Source organism: Polistes fuscatus, unplaced genomic scaffold, assembly GCF_010416935.1.
Source record: "Polistes fuscatus isolate 324 unplaced genomic scaffold, CU_Pfus_HIC Scaffold21, whole genome shotgun sequence".
NCBI classification, from domain to species: domain Eukaryota; kingdom Metazoa; phylum Arthropoda; class Insecta; order Hymenoptera; family Vespidae; genus Polistes; species Polistes fuscatus.
The window spans coordinates 2,355,016-2,378,467 of NW_025113098.1; the positions used below are offsets into that span (position 1 = coordinate 2,355,016).

The 23,452-nt window shown below is 28.8% G+C and overlaps 1 protein-coding gene across 1 annotated transcript in view; it reads left to right on the plus strand.

Annotated features, from left to right (window-relative positions):
* The window catches only part of LOC122517625 (unc-112-related protein), a 34,080-nt gene that overhangs the window by 8,510 nt on the left and 2,118 nt on the right, over positions 1-23,452 (plus strand). The window contains exons 2-4 of the mRNA XM_043636131.1: positions 21,297-21,530; positions 21,631-21,899; positions 22,491-22,916. Of these exons, the coding sequence (XP_043492066.1) occupies positions 21,297-21,530; positions 21,631-21,899; positions 22,491-22,916 (929 nt within the window). The remainder of the gene's footprint in view (positions 1-21,296; positions 21,531-21,630; positions 21,900-22,490; positions 22,917-23,452) is intronic.

Consider the following 23,452-nt stretch of genomic DNA (forward strand, 5'->3'; position numbering starts at 1 on the left):
AATTAGAAAAATTCGTAAAATTCGTTTTACTTTAATATCAATTTAAATGTGAATTTGTTCGTTTCATTTGCATATACAATTACGAAAGAAAAGTTAAAAATTTGTCAAATGGTTTTATTATTTCTATCAAAGCCACGATATTTCCTCTTATTGGTTGAATTGTTACTGACGTGTAGGATTTATTATACTATCAATGAAAAAGGGGCGATACGAATAAATCATAGAAGGTTGTCTCTTTCATTTCGTTTGTTTAAGACTACGTCATTCCGATGAGATGAATAACATCCTCTTCTCTTATTTCTTTTTCTCAATCACCATTATCTTTGTTAGTTTTTTCTTCGTAGTATTATACTTAAATATGTACATGCTTAAAGTATTTTTCCTTATGGTGTAGTAATATAAAAATAGTTTAATTATATCGTAGCACGTTTTATGATTTTATTATTTCATTTCGATCATAATTATTATAATATATAATATGAAAAAAAGAAAAAAAAATTCAATCGAATAATAAAATGTACAACAAGTATTTGTTAATTACTAAAAGATTATAAATATTTAATTATAATATTAAATTATAAATATACAAATATTTGTGTGTGTTAGTTATTAAAAATTATTAGTATAACGTGTTTAAGATGAAAATAATGTAATTAATTAAAATAGGTAATGTTTTCTTACTGATAGACACCGTTTATATGACGCTCCGAACGAAGATATTCTATTTATTAAGAATATTATTTTAGTTATACACATGCGCAACCTTCTAAATGTCGTATAAACAACAATCAACAAAAGAAATTTAATCGATATTCGTAACGGACAATGAAACAGTCTAACGTTGTATTTCGAAGAGGAAGGTAGTCCCCACCTATACTCCGTGTTTTTGAATTATAATTTACGTTTTTTTCGATTAATTAACAATCATTAAAAATACATCGAACATTCTAATGTATTTTATTAATATTTTCGATTGTTTAAACTAGAATCCATTTTTTTTGACGTTCCAACTTGGTAAAGATTTTAATTTATTATTATTTTTTTTTTATTATTTTTTATTATTATTTTAATTGATTGTAAATTCATATAATTATAATAAAAAAAAAAAGAATTTTCATTGAATAAAATAAATCGAAATTGTTTAATCATTCGAAGTAGGTTAATAGATATATAATATTTAAACAAATTGATCTTCGTATTATTCCTACTTCAATGGATATTAGTTAAATTTTATCAGTAGATTATTTTATTATTTGTTTAATTTGTTTTTCTTAGGAATAATGTTATCGAATTAAATTCATTAAATATGTTAATGAATTTATTTCTAAATTATTTTCATCTTGAACACACACTATATCAATAGATTTTTAAAGTATATATATATTTTTATATATTATTATTTTATTTTTATTATTATATTTTATTTTTATTATTTTTTATTATTATATTTTTATTTATTATATATATATGTATATTTTTAAAATATAGATATTTTTATATTATTATTTTATTTTTATTATTATATTTTATTTTTATTATTATTATTATATTTTTATTATATTTTTATTTATTATATATTAATAGGTTTTTAAAATATTATTTAACAATTTATTTCGTTATTAACGTATTAATTGTTGTATACAATAATTTCCTGTATATTAAAATAAGGGAAAGGGATTGATGATTTTATTCGATATCAAGGTATAATCATTTCATGCTACTTTATTTTACTCGTGTAATTCTAAGACTAATAATAACTAAACGAACACGAAACTGTCATATGCAATTAATATTAAAAAAAGTATGAGAGTACACAACGAGAGATTAATGACTAATGCATTTGGATTAGCAGAATAATATTACGTGAATGGTGAAATCCCATTAAGGGTAGCAGGAAGAACGATGATTCATGGTCATCGTTGTCGTCGTTAGATTTTTCTTATTTTTTCCCATAGCAGTCGTATATAATTTTTCTTATTTTTCCATTGTTTCGGATAACGAAATCACACGTTATGAATTGTCTCGTTGAATCATTCTTTTCGTTTACTTCCTCATTTATTAATATTTTGATTTTCTGCACGTTTAAATAACGAGGACAACTGTCTCAAATTATCTAGTTTTTGTTCTTTTCTACGTTTAACACGTCGAAATACCATACCAAAGATGTCACCGATAAATTTGTTTTTATGAAACATACGTAATTCTTTATATTTGTTATTTTTTTTTTAAACCAACGTTTACACTATTTTATTCCTTAAGAAGATTTAAAACGACGAGACATTAATATTGTATATATTTGCAAATTTGATCACCTAGCATTTTTAATGAGTTACTTTTATGAGTCATTTCACATGAACGATAAAGCAGTGTTAACGCTATTTATAGAAAAAATTCTCTTTCTTTTTTTCTTCTTTTTTTTTTTTTTTGATAATCTTATTATCAATTAACTCGATCAAACTTTAAAATTCGTATATTTCGATAATATTTCTTTAATGATACTTTTATCAATTATCGAGAATACAATTTTTATGATCGTTCAATAATAAATGAATACAATGATAATGTTATATTAAATTTTTTTTTTTATAGAAATTGAAAAAAAAAATGATACGAAACTTACACCGTTCTATTGCATCGTGTTGTTGCACCGAATGTTCTTCCGTTGCAGCGAATGAACGATCGTACACACAACGATGATCCATTTCATGCTAGAAAGTAGTACAACGAGAACAGTATAGGTACACACACACACACATACACAGAATAATGTGTAATTCGAAAGGTGGTAGTAAAAGCTGGAGTAAAAATAAATAAAAAAAATAAGTAAAAAAAATAAAAAAGGAAAGACAATGGTACATTGTGAAAGAAAAGGACCGGGTAATACTAACATCCAACCATCCACCATCACCACTACCACCACCATGTCCCTTTCTCTGATCTCATGGACGAACACCAACCATTCTCTTATATCTTTCACCTACTTCATCTCTCTCTTTCTTTCTGTAGAATGCATGTCACGTGTGTGTGCTTCTCTCTTTCCCTTTCTTTCTGTCTTTTTTTTTTTTCATTCGCTAACACTAAACACGATGGTGTCCGTCCACCACCACCACCATCACCATCATCATCATCATCATCATCATCAGTCGTGTAGTGGGTTTAAACATAGTTTCTGACGTCAGCGAATCTTCTATATACTCTTCTCTCAACTGCCCCTGTTTCTCGCACTCGAAACATCTGCCCCCACCCTCCCCCCTCACCCCACTCCCACCCCCACACTTCTAACTCTAGATTGTATACGTGTACTACGAATCTTTCCGCTATTTCGTAAGCTACACACTGCTGTATGTTTCTCGAAATAATGAATCCTCGAAGTTTTTTGAAAAAAGGTTTTTCAAAATAGTATCGATGATCGAACACAGTTTTCATGAAAATCAAGTATAGTAATCGTATTGTTTTTCGTTTTAAAGTAATAGTCTGTCGTGTGATTAAATCAAGTGAGGGATATTAAATTATAAAAATTTGAAACAGGAAAGGGGGACGTTTATTAATTTCGGTTTTTCAAAATAGTATCGACGATCGAACACAGTTTTTTTGAAAATCAAGTATAGTAATCGTATTGTTTTTCGTTTTAAAGTAATAGTCTGTCGTGTGATTAAATCAAGTGAGGGATATTAAATTATAAAAATTTGAAACAGGAGAGGGGGACGTTTATTAATTTCGAATTAGGAATGATAAATGTTTGAAGAATTTTTTTTATTCGGGTGATTATTTGAATAAGGGAAAAGTAATATGAAATAGTTTCTGTTTAAAGTATATAATTGTATATGTATAATATTATAAATATATTAATTTATTATAGTATTATTGTGTTAAAAAATAATTTTGAGAATGGGGAACATATTTTAATATATATTAAAGTCAAAGTATTTATATTTTGAAACGATTGAGTTTTCGGGAATATTTTAGGAATACATTTGGGATAGAAATATTTAAAAGTAACGATCGGTCTTACAATAATTTTTTAGGATACTCAGCAACAGCAGCAGGTGTATTTTGCATTTATTAAAACAAGAAAACAAATTATTTTATTCGTGAATAATTTTTCTACAAGTTAGTAAAAATATTATATATTTTCTTTCTTCTTTTTATTTTTCGAATATATCGATAAAACTTGATGATCAATCGAAGAAAAGAAAAAAAGATAGATTTCCGTTCGTATAAGGTATGAATTTATACAAGTTGTTGCAGTTACCTTCTCTTCTATCGTAGAATGCACCGACCGACCTTCACCTCTCGATGCGATATGAAAGTGCAAATCGAGTCGAAGAAAATATATTACGAAAAAAGAAAAAAGAAAAAAGAAAATACATTTAACTTTATTTTGAGTCATGCTGCTCAGTATGAAATATCTTGCATGTTAATCGTATACCCATATATATATACACGTATCAATATTTTCTGAATTATTATTCACGAAGAATAAATAATAAATAATAAATAGGAAGAGTAATATAAAAGAATGGGGAGGGGTGGTGGTGGGGAGTCACATGATAATTTTACAAACGAAACAATTTCAATTAAATGCAGTTGTACGGTTGTACAGTTTGGTTGAAAATTAACGAGCATTACGAACGATAAGCTTACACGCTTAGGCTACTTGCTCCCTAACTTCCTAAGATATATTTAACGACGCTACTCGACATTCCTTAAGGGCTTAAACCAGCTTCCCTTTTGAGATTTTATTTCAACCATACCCAAGAGACAGAAAGAGAGAGAGAGAGGGAAAGAGAAAGATTCTTTATGTTGTTTTATACACTACTGAGAACCATAAACATTATTTTACTAAGATCCTTAAAAGGGGTTTTATCTAAACGTTAAATTGAATTTTCTTTTTTACATAATTATTATTATTATAATATTATATATATTATTAATTAATATAAATAATAATATTAATATCATACATATTTAATTGATTTAATCATTTGGTTGTTTGTAATCGTTTAAAATAATCTAAAATATTTCGTAGATTTATGTTTTTATTTTTTATTTTTGGGAGTATATTTTTCTATTACATTTGATTAATTAATTTTTTCTGTTTATTTGTTTTTTATTTTTCTTCAAATTAATTGTTGATTAATATAGGAGAAAAATGAATATTCATTTAAATGTAATTCGATCAATTGGTTGCATAGGCTACTTAAATTTTAATTTAGGTGTTATTTAATTTGTTTTTTTTTTTTCTTCTAGATATAATACATATTTAATTATACGAAACTGATTATAATAGTTGCGTTATATGCACTCAAACGATGAAACTCAATTTATTCTTTAAATAGACGTTCAAACGACTGGAACGAATATCCGGTTGATGAGAAAAACGTGAATCGATCGACGTTTCCAATCGCGACTTCCGGTGATAATTAAATTTCCGAACAATGAATACAAATGGGAGAAACGAACAACAACAAAAAAAAAAAAAAGAAAAAAATAAAATAACATTTTATTAGAACAAAAGTATCGATCGATATTTTCTGTTAAAATTTTGTAAAATTTGTTAATACTTTTTCGTAAAATTATACAATCTCTCTCTCTCTCTCTCTTTCTTGATAAATTTATAAAAATAAAATAGAATATTATACTACGAATATAATATAATATATATATATATATATTATAATATATATAATATAATATATTATAATATAAATTATATATTAAATATAAAATTATAATATATATAATATAATATATTATAATATAAATTACTATATTAATAATAAATTACTATAATATTATTAATAAATATAAATTATATATTAAATATAAAACTATAATATATATATATAACAAAGATAAAAAATATTATTAAGAAAAGAGTATAATAAAAAGTATATATAAGGTTCCTATCCTATTGAAACGATTAAATCGAATGCGTAGGCGAAGCTCACTTCTCGTTTTCCATTCACTTATAACGCCTTCGTTTCCATTCATGGTGTTTAGAATTCACTTACTTAGGGTTGTACGTAATCGTACCACGCACGTCATTCTTTTATACCGATCATTATACGATTCTGATTATTTTTTTCTGATTATTATCTCACGATTCAATTCTAAAAGCATATTATCCGATTGCAATGTGTTAACTCGAGTTATCGTTTTTTTTTTTTTTTTAATAAATTAATCATATTTGATTGTGAATCCAATTTAAAAAATGATTTTTTTTCCTTATTATACACCTGTAATTCGTTTCTCATTAGTAGAGATAATTAAATAGGAAACGTTTTATTAATTTCTATTATTTGTAATACTTTTTCAAATCGAACATTATCTACTTAATGATTTAATATTTCCAAATAAAATTTCATTGTTTTCTTTGTGTTTTATTTATTATTTATATTAAAGATAAGAAAAATAAGTGGCTCGAAACTTTTCAAACCACACCAATTCGTATCAATAATTAAAACAGCGTATTAATTAAAATAACAAAAAAAATTATACATATACGAATTTGTGTTACAGTTATAATACATAATTATTATATTACAATTATTCGTACGTGTGTATAAAATTAAAAAAGAAATCAAAAAATACAATTGTTTTCTTACGCGTATCGATATTTAATTCGACGTGATAATAAAAAACCAGTCACATTATTGTTTTATCGTTAAATAGAAATATTATTTCGCAGAGGAATAATTGACAGGAAAAAGAGGGAAAGAAGATTTATCCTAAACATGACCGGAAACGGTCTATAACGAGATATCCACGAATGCGGAAAGCTAAGAATGTGCATGCACGAGTGATAAGGCGTCCGGGATTCTTGCATATTCTTTAATACATATAAATACATGTGTGAGTGAGTGTATATGCATGTACGTATACATACATGTATGAATGATTATGTATGCATGTACGTATACATACATGTGTAAGTAAGTGTGTATGCATGTACGTATACATACATGTGTGAGTGAGTGTGTATGCATGTACGTATACATACATGTGTGAATGAGTGTGTATGCATGTACGTGTGTATGCATAAGCATACCAAGTATTTACGATATGCGTGTATAGATTAGTACGTACATGTGTATGTACATTGTGTATGTACATATGTATATAATATACGTGCATTGCACGTAGAGATATCGTATATATATGTATATAATACTTGTCGCCACATTGTCGTCGTTGTTTCGCTTCGTTTCCTTGATAATCGTCTCGTCGAACTTTAAAACCGATCGAAGAACGTGTTCTGTCTTCATATTTTCTTTTTTTTCTTTCTTATAAATATATCCAATTATATTAACTTATATTATTTTTTCTTTTAATATTTCTTTTCCAATTATTTTCTACGAATTTTCCTTCATATCGTTAATATTTCGTTACTCGTAAAAAGTGAATTATTTTATAATTCGGTTGATTTTTAAATTGTTATACTGAAAATATACGCGTGGGGGGGGGGGTGTGGAAATATTTCGAGGATAACGCGTGAAAATCATATTGTTTTATTTTGTATAATTTTTCTTAATAATTAAATTAAAAAACGACATTAATAAATTGGAAGAATTTGTTTGAAAAATTTAGAAAAAAAAAAAAGGGAATATAATCGTATTATCGTAAAAAAATAAATCAAATTATTATTACATCTTTCTTTCTTTTAACATTTGAATTCTCTTTTGGCTGGTACGAGATCGTAAAAGTGGGTGGTGGTGGGGGAGTAAAGCGGGGGGAATAACCTCGTACAATATAAGTATAATTTAACAATAAAGGTATACAGTAAACTTGTATTCGTGTAACGCAACTATTCCGGAAGCAAAGAAGACCGGTCGTGGCTCATTACCGCATGCGTTTCCCGTGGAGCGACTAATTGCACCAATCCCATCATCATCATAATCATAATCATCATCATCATCATCATCATCCCCACTCTTATCTCCCCCTTCTCCCTCCCACGTTGTTCGTATCTTCTATCTTTCTCTTCACTTCTTATTTCTTATTTTTATTCCTTCCTCGTTTTCCATCTCGAAACGTCCGGTTAAAGTTTATCTAACAATTTTATTCTCGTCTTTGTGTGTACTCGTTAAAATGCGATAAGATCGTTAACTCGATTGTTAATAATAATGTAACGTTTTAATCCTATAATTAATTTCTACGTTAACGAACGTTTTTTTTTTTTATAATAGGTTCGTTAATTTATAACACGTTTTAATATGAATTCAAATAGTAATATAATGTATATAATATTATTTATGTTTTAATTTAAATGAACGAGAAAAAGAGAGAGTTTTTTAATAATAAAATCAATTGTTCGTTTAATAATTTCTTAGAATGAATTTTTACATTAATGAACGTTTCATAATTTAACATAGTTTATAATGAATTTAAATAATAATACAATGTATATTATATAATAATTTATATTTCTTACACACATTTTAATGAACGAGATAGTATAACTTATATTATTTTTTATTTGATTATTAATATCAGTAACTTTTTTAATAATAAAATCAATTGTTCGTTTAATAATTTCTTAGAATGAATTTTTACATTAATTTAACATAGTTTATAATGAATTTAAATAATAATACAATGTATATTATATAATAATTTATATTTCTTACACACATTTTAATGAACAAGATAGAATAACTTATATTAATTTTTATTTGATTATTAATATCAATAACTTTTTTAATAATAAAATCAATTGTTCGTTTAATAATTTCTTAGAATGAATTTTTACATTAATGAACGTTTCATAATTTAACATAGTTTATAATGAATTTAAATAATAATACAATGTATATTATATAATAATTTATATTTCTTACACACATTTTAATGAACGAGATAGAGTAACTTATATTATTTTTTATTTGATTATTAATATCAATAACTTTTTTTAATAATAAAATCAATTGTTCGTTTAATAATTTCTTAGAATGAATTTCTACATCAACGAACATTTCATAATTTAACACGTTTAACATCTTTATAATTCTTTTGATTAAATATTTTTCAAAAGTATCGTACAATATGTAAAGAAAGTTTGTTAACAAAAAAATCACGAACACCCTGTATATAGGGGAATTTGTGAAAGGAAGGAAAACTGATGAGGAGAGGTGGGAATAGTTTTAGGTGATTTTTATTTCTATGAAGGGTATGGGGGGGGACAACAGGGTGGGGGGAGGGTGATAGAAGGAGAAGGGTATTTTCAATGGGGTGAATAAGAATAACAAGGGATGCAAATCGAACGATTAAGAGGTACAAACACCCATGGCGACGATACCCATTAAGCGTGTTTCACCCCTGACTGAAGTTACACGAAAAAAGAAAAAGAAAAGAAGGGGATAAAAGGAAGGAAAACAACTCCCTAAATGATCCGATAAAATAAACGGGGAGGGGTGGGGGTAAAATTTGTTAATGGATATATAACACAAAGGAATTGTCCTTAGGGTCATGCTCGTTAAACATTTCGCACGCGAATTAATTTCTATCATTAAGACTTAAGTCAAGAGGTTGCTTTAAATGAGCACGTGTGACTAATATTCTTTAAGTTTTCATAGTTAGCGTTCTATTAATTCGTCTATTTTATTTTAACAAATTGTTTTTATAAGGAACAATAATAAGTAATAGTACAAAATATATATTTAATATTATAATATAATATTTGATTTTTGATTTGATTTGATTTTATTTGATTTTATTTTTAAATTATTTTCAAGCATATTAAAAATATTATTATTTTATTTATTATTAATAAATATTCATATTTAATATTACATAATTAGAAATAGAATCGAATTAATATCAAATTTCTCAATCATATATATAATTTTATAAATTTTAAATCGATAAAAATATTTCATTCAATTCGTCAGACTAATGTAAAATACACCTGCTATAAGTTGGTATCAACATATCGGAATGATTTAAAGAAGAGAGAATCATGCGGTTGCTCGTAAATTGATTAACTTGACTCACCCGTTACTATTCTCCATCCAGTTATTTGCTAATGACTCTCTGATCGTGACAGCACGTGCTGAGAAAGAGAAAGAGAATTACGAGGATGGGGGTGGTGTGTGGGGGGGAAGGGTTAGGGTAAGACTATGAATTCCGATGACTGAAAAGATAGTCAAAGGAAAAGGATGAGAGATGTTTGCCGCGTTTTACAAGCTTTTATTCGATCCGACACGAATTCCATTCGATCTAATTAAAATTCTAATCTAATAAGAAGTTAGATAAGATGGAAAAATAAAAACATTTGTCGATAATTTATATTAAATGGTATGCGTGTGCGTGTGTGTTGCATTGAAATTCACGAATAGATGATTATTCAACGATTGATATATTTTCGATATTTACAAACTGTGACGTAACTTGTTTTCAACTGAAGAAGATAAAATAGATTGGGTATCTGTTTCTTACGAAATATATTCCCGTTATTATTCCAATAAATTATCTATCAATTTGTGAAATATTTTATATTATATAATTGTGATATAATATATATTTATTATTTTAATTATTTTTATTTATTATTTTGTATATAATAATAAGCAAGTACTTATAGGGGTGGGTTGAAAAGTTTTGAGCTTTAATAATAATAATAATAATAATAATAATAATAAAATAATATTTAAAAATTCTCTCGTATAGAATGATAAATGATGGAAACATTACAAATTAAGAACGAAATAATAATACGTCGGTCAAAAACTAATCGTAAAATTTGGTTATACAGTTTTAAAACACCGATTTAAATCAATGGCGTGTCCTGAATATGACGTCACTGTTACAAAAGTCAGCCTGGGAAGAGCTAAAACGAGCGATTTCGTATGTACTACGAAAATGATACCGCCCGCATGTGTATATACACACATTTAACATACACACACACACATATATATATATACATATACATATACGTGTATTTATATATACACACAAGTTGTGCCCATGTATTTGCCCTCGTTCGCTTAAAAGCTAAACGAAATCGATACCTTCTTCTTCTTCCTCTTCTTCTTCTTCTTCTTCTTCTTCATTCGTTGGTTCGTTGGGTTCTCATCCCTTCGATGGGATGTGTCCTGCAGACGCTCCTAAAATTTCACCTACACCTTTTATGTTCATCGAATCGAGTCAACGTGTCCTCAATATATTATACATACACTCTTCCCCCCCCTCCATCCCTCCCTTCCTCCCTTCCTTTTCCTTCCCCCTTCCCACCCCCTTATTGAACTCGATCCCACTTCACGTGAACTTTATTGTCTGCTAAAGTAGAGTCAACATTTTTGTATGGTTAAATTATAACACCTTTTGGATAAAAATTGTATAATTATTATTTATATATATATATATTAATTATTTATATATACAATATTATTGTATATATAATATTGTATAATTATTATTTTTATATTATATATATATATATATATATAATTATTATTTATATATACAATATTTATTGTATATATAATATTTTATAATTATTATTTATTATCCTGATTTAATTTCATATTAAAATTGTATATGTATATCAATTGTTAAAAATTGATCATTATAGATATTATTAATAATACCATGATTAAATACATCAGTATAACGTAACGTTAGATTCATTTTTATCAAATATATATTTTATTAATATTAAATGACCTTATATATATTAATGTAATAATAATAATTAAGATAATTGCATTGTAAACGATTGAAATATGAAACCATAAAGCTAATCATATTTATTTATTTATTTAATAATATTTTATTGACCCTAGAGCCTAGGCTCCCTAAAGGCCATTAATTACAGCATAGTACAATGTAATGTATAGATAAAACAAAAGAAAAATGAAAATTATGTAATTATTATTAAACTTATCATTATATTAGTAGTAACGCACAGTAAGTAGATAAATGTAAAAAGAAAATAGTAAATAATAAATAAAAGTATAATTGTTTTATAATAGTAGTATAGTAGTATTGGTTCAAAGCAATAAACATATGGTTTAAAAAAAAATAAAAATTAAATTAAATTAAATCGTAAGTCACAAAGCTAATCATATTGTATATATATATATATATTTTTTTTTTTGAAGGATAAGGGAAGGGGTGGGGAGGATTAAAAGAAGATTATTAATTATTATAATTAATCAAATGATATTTATAATCGTAGATAATATAAATTAGATAAGATTGTATTAAAAATGATGTTATTATATGACAATTAGTCTACACGGAATAAAACGTCATAGGTTTATTCGTTCATCTTTTCTACGACCACCCACCCACTCGCATTCTCATCATCCCTCATTCTTTCTTTCTTTCTTTTTTTCTTGCTTTCTTGCTTTATTTCTTGTTATATTGCGACTACGCATTGTTAGGCACGAACGTGTAGGAGGAGTGTCTCGAATATTTGGGATTGCCAAGCATTGCAGATCTTAAGTAAGAATTCTATTCGTTTGAAATTTCTTTGGAATTCCATACGTGATTTTTCGAAATAACAGGAATCAATTATTTTATTAATCGCGTGTTTTAAGAATAAAAATAAGTCGTCTTCTTTTTTTTTTTAAAAAAGTTATTCCGAAAATAGTTTTTTATGTAATGTGAAATAATACGTGGATTTATTTTTTTTGAAAATAGCTAAATAGAATTTGAAAAGCTGGAATTATCTGATTTAAAAATAATGTAAAATTAGTGAACGTATATACGTAAATTTGCATGAAATTATTTCTATTGGTCTCTTTTTTTTAATTTTTTATACAATATGTATATAAATTTAATTGATTGAAAAAAGCTGGAAGGAATGTAATGTAATTTATTTGCAAAAAAGAAAAGAAAAAGAAAGAAAAATGTTATAAAACAATTCTCTCGGAGTAAAATGAACAAAAAAAAAAAAAGAAAAATTTCTTTTACGCGTTGTTGTTCGTCGTGTCGCATTCTACCTAACGGAAACAGTTACGACCTTGACTCGGGAACGAGTGAAGCATACATATTCATTTGGTGCACCATAGAAGGCAAGTACGTCATCGATGTGCTATGAGAGTGAGAGAGAGAAAGAGAGAGAGAGAGAGTTACCTGTTCACGTTGATTTGTCGAGAGAGAATATTTGATAGCAACTTCAAACGGTGTTATCGAAAGATTGATAAGAATAAAATATCTACGAGAGATCGATAATTAAAATTTATATCGCAAATTGTGTAAAATTTCGTCTTTCCTTCCGATTTTTATATCCAAAAATTCTGTCTCTCTTAGATTTTTTTTTATATATATTTATGCCAGGTATATTTAAATAAAATTAATTACTCATCAACAATTGCAAAGTTTAAATGGCCTATATTAAAAAATATAAATATAAATTTTTATTTTTTTTTAAATTTTTTTTCTAATAGAATACCTTCATTTCGGACACCCTGTATAAGTATATACACATTTATAGAATAAAAACGTAAGTAACAACCCGTATTCCCTTTTTCCTCCCACGACTGTTTCGATTTAATTGGCAAATCGCAATTGGAAATACAACTCTCCCTTTTGTATCCCCCTTCTTTTTTTGGCCCTACGAATATCGGAAGAAGAAAAAGAAGAAGAAGAAGGGGGTGGGAGGAAGAGGGAAGGGAAAAGGTCCACTTAATCGGCTCGACAAATCAAAGGAACTTCGTCAGCCGGATTTCAGACGTGGGTTGCTGAGTTAAGGGTGGTGGTTATGGTTGTAGTTATGGTGGTTATGGTTGCCAGTTCTTTCCGTTGATCCTCGAATCTACTTGAGAGAGAGAGAAAAAAAAAGAAAAAGAAGAAAAGAAGAATAAAGATGGTGGGAGTGTAGTGAAGGGTTGGGGGAAGGTAGTTGGAAGAAAAGAAAAGAAAAGAAAAGAAAAAAAAAAAGACAGAGAAAGAATGAAGGAAAGGACTCGAGTAAGAAAGAGGGTTAAAAAAAAGAAAAGAAAAGGGAGATAAAAGGAAAGGGAAGAAAAAAAGAAATCGTAAAGGGGGTACTTTGAAAAAAAAAAAAAAACGAGTGGTTAGTAGAACTAGTACCAGTACTACGCAAAAACCACCCTTTTTGCGAGCCCTACCTTTAACGTCAACCCCTGTTCTTCCCTTTCTCTAGAAAAGACCTGGTTTTCTTTCACCTACCATCACTGTCGATTCAACCCTCAACCCCAACCCCAACCAACAACCATCCCCCTTCTTTTCCCATTGCTAAACAATAGACAATACATCGAACCTTTCTTTCGCATGATCGTAAAAAGGGGATGATAGTGGTGGTGGTGAGTAATTATTTAAAGTTTTACGTGTAGGAAAACGCCCATCTTTATTGTACACCTCACGCACTTTTTACTATCACTATCAGCCTTTTACTTATGGTGTTTTTTTTCTTTGTTTCTTTTTTGTCTTCGTAATTTGATTTTTTAAGATCAATTATAGTTTTGATGAATTAAATATTGCAAAAGGGTTGATGAAAATGAGACTTACATATATCGGGTGTTTGAATAAACTTTGACAATTGTGCGATTGTACTAAAAAAAAAAAAAAAAAGTAATAAATAATAATGATCAACGCAGATATGTTTCTTCTTCGATAGAATTAATCGGAAATTCGGATTATAAATTTGGTGATTTAATTGAGTCTGATAGAGAAAGAAAAAAAGAAGAAAAAAATTTCAAATGAGAGAGAATTAGTTAAAACTCTTATATCGAACGAAAAAGAGAGAGAGAGAGAGAGAGAGAGAGTTTCCTACCGAGTGGTGGGGTGGGGTGGGGGGTTAATTTGAGAGTCGATTCGAAATCTCGAGATCCAATTAGCTACTTCGAGGAGCGTTTATTGCCACGGACTTTAAACTCGTCGTATCCGTTTGGAATTCTCAATTAAACGAATTCCCCCATCCTCCTCGTCCTCCTCCTCCCCTATTCCCCCCATTAGTCCATCGTTTCATCCTTCGGGAACCCTTCCAACTTGTTTTCCAATGCGACGACGAAAAGAAGAAAGAAGAACACAAAAAAAATTCGCAAAATTTTTCGGTATCATCGTATATTATGGTTGTATTTTTCAGTGGTGCCATAACTTTTGTCGTAGATCCGTTTGTGTCTTCGTTAATTCCCTTCCCCCCCATCCCCCTTCTTCGATTATTTTTCGTTTTATTATTATTATTATTATTATTATTATAATATCGTAAACGGTACTTCCTATTACGATTTCGTTTGACCCAAGTAATTATTAAAACGTTCGTGTTAAATTAATGCTAAGTTAATTATTTTATTTTTTTTTTACGTTTAATGCATCGTTCAAACAAACATTTATATTTTGGTTTTATTTTGGTCAGGAAGTTCTTTTTTATTTATTGTATTTTTTTTTTATGTTTAATACATCGTTCAAACAAACATTTATATTTTTGGTTTTTTTTGGTCAGGAAGTTCTTTTCTATTTATTGTATTTTTTCTTTTTCTTTTACGTTTAATACATCGTTCAAACAAACATTTATATTTTGGTTTTATTTTATTCAGAAAGTTTTTTTTTATTTATTGTATTTGTTTTTTTTTTTAGAATACTTTGTTCACGTTTAAAACATTGCATTTGTAATAATTTGATTTTGTTCTTGCACGTGTATCGTAATTTTGAATATATACACCATTTTGATAGAAATAATCGCATTATTATAATAAATTTATCAATATTATTTATAATACTAATTGTTATATAAATATTTCGTAATAAAAAAACTTTGGATAAGTTTGACACAGAGAACAAAAAAAAATTGGATTTACTTTCTACGTTATACGAGTGTTTTTACCGTTGCAACGTTCCCAATTCTCATCGAATGTGACGGAAGTTGGGATTAGAAATAAACGGAAGTGGGTGGGTAGTATAAAATAACTTTGACACGTCTGTTCATGTTGAAAAGAAGAAAGTCTTCTTCCAGGATGTCTCGTGGCTTGCATAACGGAAAGAAATTTCTTCGATCTATCGATCAATAGATCCCATCTATTTGTTCATCTATCGAAGATATTAACAGTTAGGTGTGGCACGATGACACACTATCGTTGGGGGGGGGGGGAAGAAGGATGACAACAATAATAATTTTTGTCTTCTTCTTCTTCTTCTTGTTTTGCATAAGTTCATCTTCAATTTTTCATTTTCAATTTATTTATACAAAAGATTCCCCCTTTTTTTTTCTATCTTTAATATTCCATAATATATTTTCTATAATATTTCTATAACATTTAATATTTTCTTTAATATTAATTTAATATTTTTATTTTCTTTAATATTTTATCTTTAATATATTCATAAAATTTATATCATAGTATCTCATTATAGTTTTAAATAATATTAATAATAATAATAATAATAATAATAATAATAATAATGGTATATATAAATTTGAATCGTAGGAAAGAACAAAGTTAGAAAAGTGTATTGTGAGAAATAATATAAGTTTTAAATTGAATAATAAATAAAAATTGAAATATATATAAAATTTTAATTAAGTAATATATATATAAATAAATAAATAATTAGGTGACCTTCTTCAATTGGAACACCCCGTATAACGTAAAATGATTCTGTATGAACGTATCGCATATTTATCTTTCCTTTTTAAGAAAAAATAAAAATCTAAACCAAGAAATATGTGTATAATAATCTGACGTTGGATCTGACGATTAGTATTATTTTTGTTGTTTCTTCTTTTAATCATCTTAAGAGGAATCTAATGCCGATATTTATAATCGTGTGCATTGGTACAAGGTCGTTTTAAACTAGGACAATAATTATTACTTCTAAGTCAGACACGAATCGCGTGTCTAAGCTTTTTCAAACCATTTTATATATTTTCTAATCTTCAAAACAATTTCTTTCATATAAACATTCGAGACTAGAAACCAGCAGCAACTGGCAAAGGGGTGAGGTGTGAGGGAGGGAGGGATGTTGCATTAGTTTAAATAACCAATTTAAAATCCTCTTTAAATCGTCATTTAACACTGGGGTAAAATTAGTTTGTTTATCTTTATGCACTTCTGGTTTTCTGGGGAGAAAAAGAAAGAAGGAGGGGTGGAGGAAAAAATATGCTCGTGATTTTCTACTTTTAAACGTAGAAAAAAAAGGATAAGATTAACTCGAGAAATCTCATTCGTTACACTAGCCACGTGTCCTATCACGTTTCATCATCGTCGCACGTAGAAAACGATTAGTATTTTTTTTTTTTTTTTTGGTTTTGTTTTAAAGCTAAAAAAAAATTAAGGATAGGAAGTATATTCATTCGTGTTTCGTTGAATTATTTACGTACAATTATTTATGCATTTTACTCGTATTTTGTATTTTGCAACGAGACGATTTTAAAAAACGACGTACGTGTTTTTTGTTTTTTCCTTAACAAAATTAAGAACTTCCTTTTAAAAGATCAACAAACATTTCCCCACGGTTTCCGGTAACTCGCGTGTGGTTTTTTGGCGAATTTATCGTCACGGGTATCCGAATAAGAATAATATAAGTTATATTACTTCAATATGTGTACATCGTGTGTAAATATTTAAAAAAAAATTGCAACCTTTCAAAAATTCGTTGCATTCCCTTTGCGTAACAGGTTCCGAATTTTTCAGCCCTTCACGCGCTAGACTCAAATTTTTTTCTTCATTTCTAATTTAATTTATATTCTTAATTATTTTTTACCACATCTAGTTTATAATTATTAACAAATTATTATCCCAAAAAAAAAAAAAAAAATAAAAGAGAAATAAAAAAGCAAGAATTTAAATCACACATTATATTACGATATTATCTATTGAAAGTTTAATGTATATTAAATTACATTAATTAAAGAATTCGCGTGGGATAGATATGATACGGTTGCGTGATACTTGTCAATGAAAAAGATGGAAAGAAGAAATAAAAAAAATTGAAATGCATAGGAAAGTATAATAAGAACGAACGAAGGTGTGTATATATGTGTCTGTGTGTGTGTGTGTGTGTTGCTTGCAATAATGAAATATTAATGATAATACGTGAAAAAGTTAGAAGTTAAATATTTTATTATTATCTTTAAATAAACTTTTATAAATACAATAAGATACATTTTGTACAATTTAATTGTAAATTAAAACACAATTTCTGATTAGAAGAAGAAGTTAGAAGAAATAAATATAAAATATAAAAATGAAGAAGATATATGTATAAGTGATGAAGTCAGGTCCGAGGGGGTGGGAGGGAGGTGGCTGGTGGTGGGGGGAAATTAGAGCAGAGAAAAGAGGAGAGGAAATGGGAGGAAATTAGCCAATGTTAGAAAATATCGTGATAAACTCGATAGTAAAGTAGGACGGTCGTTTGAACGGAGGAGGCACGTGCATACATATATACGTAACGATTTATAACGAGCACAACCATAATTCGTAACGCTTTGCGAATAGAACCGAACCGAATCGAATCGAATCGAATCGAATCGGTAAAGATCGAGATTTAATATTTTTTCCAAGAACACATAAGCAACTATTTGCGCAGCAGTTTATCCCTCGGTTTTTTTAAGATTCAAAGAAAATGTTCGTAAGCTTGCTTGAACAGATCATTGAATAAAAGATGATTGATCGAATAAATGAAAAATCTCGTTATCGATGAACTCAACTCAAGGTTCGATTAAAAACAACTAAGCAAATATAAAATCATTCGAGAAACTAATTCAAATTAATAATAATAATAATTATGTTTGTTATAATACAAACCATAACTTTTGATCTTTCGATTATTTTACGATTATTCAAAGAAAACAAAGAAGTAAAAATATAAAATACGTCATATATATTGTTAGAATTATAAAATGAAATAAAGTGCGTTACTTTTTGCGGTAAATATCCTTTCAGATAAGGAATCATGGCGTCATTCGGTTAAAGTATTCTCTCTCTCTCTCTCTGTCTCTCTTTTTCTCATCAATGGTGACCAAAGAAGGCGGATTTTAGGATCTCCGGTCCCTGAAAACAAGCGGTTAACTTCGCGGTTGCTGAGTTGGTTCGGCCTAAAACGTGCGAGATATTTATAGAGCGCAGCTGCAGAATCGTGTGCTGTGTGTTCATGCTGCCTCTCTATGGGGAAACACTCCTCTTCTCCTCACCTCTCCTCTTGTTTTACCTCATCCTCCTCCCCCTCATCCTCTTCCTCCTTCTTCTTCTTCTTCCACTACTACTACTACTACTTCTACTTCTACTTATTCTTGCAATCAAAAGATTACGTATACACATACACACACAGCATACACATTTTACCACCTCCTCCTCCTCTTCCTCTTCTTCTTCTTCTTCTTCTTCTTCTTCTACTACTACTACTCCTACTTATTCCTACAATCAAAGGATTACGTTGACACACACATATATATATTATACATACACATATACGTAAAGAATCATCATCTTCACAAATCGTAACGTAGAAAAGACATAACGGTCTTGTGAAAGCGTGTTAGTTGTACATTTCTTACGTGGGTATGTTATCCTCCTCAGTTATCTCGATAAATATGGTCAAAGAATGAGAATAAAATAAAATGAGGATGAAGAAGTTGATTAAAGTAGTGTGGGGGGGGAGGAATCTTCTCGCAAAATTATCTTTCCTTTTCCGTTTAACGATTTTAACCAAGGATACTTATATGAGATTCAACCATCCCTTCCCTTCCTCCCCCAGCCTCCCAGCCCCCATTTCGTTTTAAAAGAAACAAACGACCTAGGTGTTTCTAGGAAACTCATTAAATCCTAAACAAATAATTATACTTACCCCATTCTCTTTTCCTGTTTTCCACCCTCCACACCATTCGCTACCGAATATAATCCTTTGTGTTTTACCCCCTAGGGTAGTTTCTTTTTAACTGCCTTCAGTCAACAGTGAGGGAATTCGTGTATCTCGTAGAAAGACAAATAATTATTATACGTTTTTCTTATTCTCGTAATTCCTCGTTAATATTTCACGGGGGAAATAGTTACATCTTCTTTTTAACAGTATATTTTATTTGATTAATCTTTACTTATGAACTCTCTCGTACCTAATGTGAATTCATTTAACTTATGTAAACCCACATATATCAATTTATTTTTATAAATTCATGTTTCATTAAATCCATTTTTTATGGAATATAATTATAATGTTTTTTAATGAATTACCTACCTTACGTTTTTACCTATTTTCATTTTCGAGACAACAAAGAGAAAGAAAGAAACCTTTGAATCGCCCGACGACATTCACCGCAACGAATGAACAGTCTCCCACCTTACCCCCTCCTCAGCTCCCTCCCCCCCTTCCCTACACCGTTGTCTTCTTCGTCTTCTTCTTTACGAGGGGGGCAACCCAAACCCGCCGCCCGTTAGTTTCTTTCGAACAAATCGTCCGTAAGATGCGACGACGACGAACGGGGAGAAAGGAAAATATTAGAATGCTGCTGCAAGCCGAAAGGGTGAAAAGAGAGACACGATATTATTTCCGTCCGAAGGTTTCGCGTTTCACTACTGAAATATTTCTCCTCATATTAGCAGTGGCGGATTAAATGGTAAGCGGACTAAGGTAGGACCCCATAGGGTTCTGGAATACCATAGGAGGAGGAGGAGGGCCTTCACAAGTCTCTTGAAATTTCTTTTTATTAGGGTCAGAGGAAAAAGTTACGTTTTTTGAAATAAAATTTATGGTCAATTTATCTATCTATATATATATAGATGAATGCAAACGTATTTTTCGTTTTTTTATTTTGCGTTATTTATTTATGTTGAATTTAAAGGCCCAGAAATTTTAATCACATGGTGGGGGGCCTTCATTTGACTTGATCCATCATTGTTATTATACTTCGCCATTTTTACGCACCGCCATTGTTATTAGACTTCGCCATTTTTACGCTCCGCCATTGTTATTACGATCCGCCATTTTTACGTTCCGCCATATTGGATTAACACTATAACCACTGAGATAAAAAAAAAGACGAGATTATTTTTATAAAAATTATTAAAAATAATTAATATGGTCTTTTTAAAAAAATACGAAAATGAAGGAAGTAAAGGAATATAATATAATAATTTTAATTAATGTTGTAGTTCCAGTAATAAGGCATAAAATAATAAAAATGATATTTCGTAATTTATTTAATAATTTTACAACTTTTTTATCTCACTTATTAATCCATTTTTATAATTACCGTCACAATTGCATTTGAAGTATTTATAATACAATAATTGTTTATCATAAAAATATATAAAAGATATCATAATATATATATAAATTTGATTTATTCATCGATAATAAATTTGTCGTACTATTTAAACAATATTTTACAGATATTGAAATGGACTGGTCGGATCACGCTTTATGGTGGCCAGCACGGAATCATTGGTTGACAAGAACGAGAAGTACATTGGATCAGTATGGTGTTGCCGCAGATGCATTATTACATTTCACTCCAATGCACAAAACACTTCGGGTACAATTACCTGACATGCGTTCCGTGGATTGTAGGGTAGATTTTTCAGTAAAAACATTTAACGCTGTAATCAATCTCTGCAAAGAACTTGGCAAGTTTTATTAATGTTATGAATATTTCAATAGATAATGAATTATTATTATAAAAACAAAAAAAATAGAAAAGAAATCATTTCAATAATATCATTTTAGGTATCAGACATCCCGAAGAATTGTCATTTTGTAAACCATTGGAACCTTCTCATTTGAAATACAATTTAAAAGATTTACCAACCAAGAAGAAAATTGAAAATCAAAAGAACGGTCATTGGAATGTACCAGCTGATACGAATACCTTTATCCCAGCGAGTCAAAGTCCCAGAGGATCAACAGGGAGTCTCGACCAAAGTAGTCCCTTCATGTGTGCCCCGGTCACGTCCAGTAATAGAAATCACAGTACACCCATCAGTTCTCCGGTATCGGTTAGTATATAATACGCAGACAGAGAAAATCAATTATTATCTGAGTTTTATAAAATTCAAGTGATAATGCGTTGTTCGTATCCAGTATTGTTATATGACTGTAACGTTAACATTAACATGCTTAGAGCGAAACTATGCGAATGATTATAAATAACATGACGCTGGGCTTATCAAAGCCAACTTATCTTTCTTTGTTTATGATAGAAAAGAAAAAACGTAAAATAATAATCATATTTTTTCTTCATTTATTTAAGTAATCACATTCCTTATATCTAAATATATTTAATCTAATATAGAAAAAAAATAAAGTAGGTAGATTCATTTATAGCGTGATTAATAATAATGTTAGGCATTATGTAAATTCGTTTTATAGGAAATTTATATATTTCTTTGTATTAACAAATGTATTAGATATAAAAATGTATAAAACATTTTAAAAAAAACAATATAGTAACTATCATTGACTAATTATAGGAATTCGCGTTAATATAAGAATTTATTATATGTAAATTAGAATACGAACGATTGTAAGACATTTATATTATTTAATTGTTTATTTTCAAATAGAATGACACGTTATAATTCTTATAGATTCAACATACCAGTACATGGAAAAGAAATAACAACTCGTCAGGTTTTGGCAGTACCGGATCTTTCAATGCAAACAACAGTACGATGAGTTTGGAAGCATTAAACGGAGGTTTATCCGAATCCCTTGCTCAAAGTCCGGTTTCAATTTCACCGGAAGTACGCTCGAAATTAATCAGGCCAAAAAGTCTCGTTGAAAGGGCAAGAATAAACGTAGCATGGTTGGATTCGTCACTTTCGATCATGGAACAGGGTATACGTGAATACGATACTCTAAGGCTCAAATTTAAGTTTTATTCGTTTTACGACTTAAACCCGAAAACTGACGCTGTCAGAATCAATATGATTTACGAGCAAGCCAAATGGCAACTTTTAGCCGAAGAAATTGACTGTACTGAAGAAGAAATGCTCATGTTCGCTGCTCTTCAGGTACATAAGAAGAAATCCTGTGTTATTTCTTTTGGTCAAGCTTCTTCTTTTTTGTGTTTTTTTTTTTCCCTCTTTTGATTTTTCAGCTGCACCCATATAAACCGTATAAAACCTTCTTTGAGAAGAAATTCAAACGTATTTCTTCTCCCAAACGTTTTTCCCACGAATTTATACTTATATTTGTCCGAATAACATCCTTTTTTATTTTCTACTTGTATTCTTTTCTTTTTTCTTGTAAAAGTATTCAAATAGAATGGATTTTTAGAACGCTTATTTTCACTATCCAAACATCCGTCAGCAATGCTGTTAAATCGAATCCGATTCGTTACCCAACGCATGTAATGTTTAGACACACACACACATACACATACGACAAGAACTTATCTTTATCTCTTGACTTGGACTAACGTAATCTGCACATGCCTCTTAGCTTACGATATTTACTTTTTTCCCTTTCTCTCTTGTGATATTTATTACGATGTTATTTCCATCGAATATATTAATTCGTGTTAACATTAATGAACATTTTTGTATAA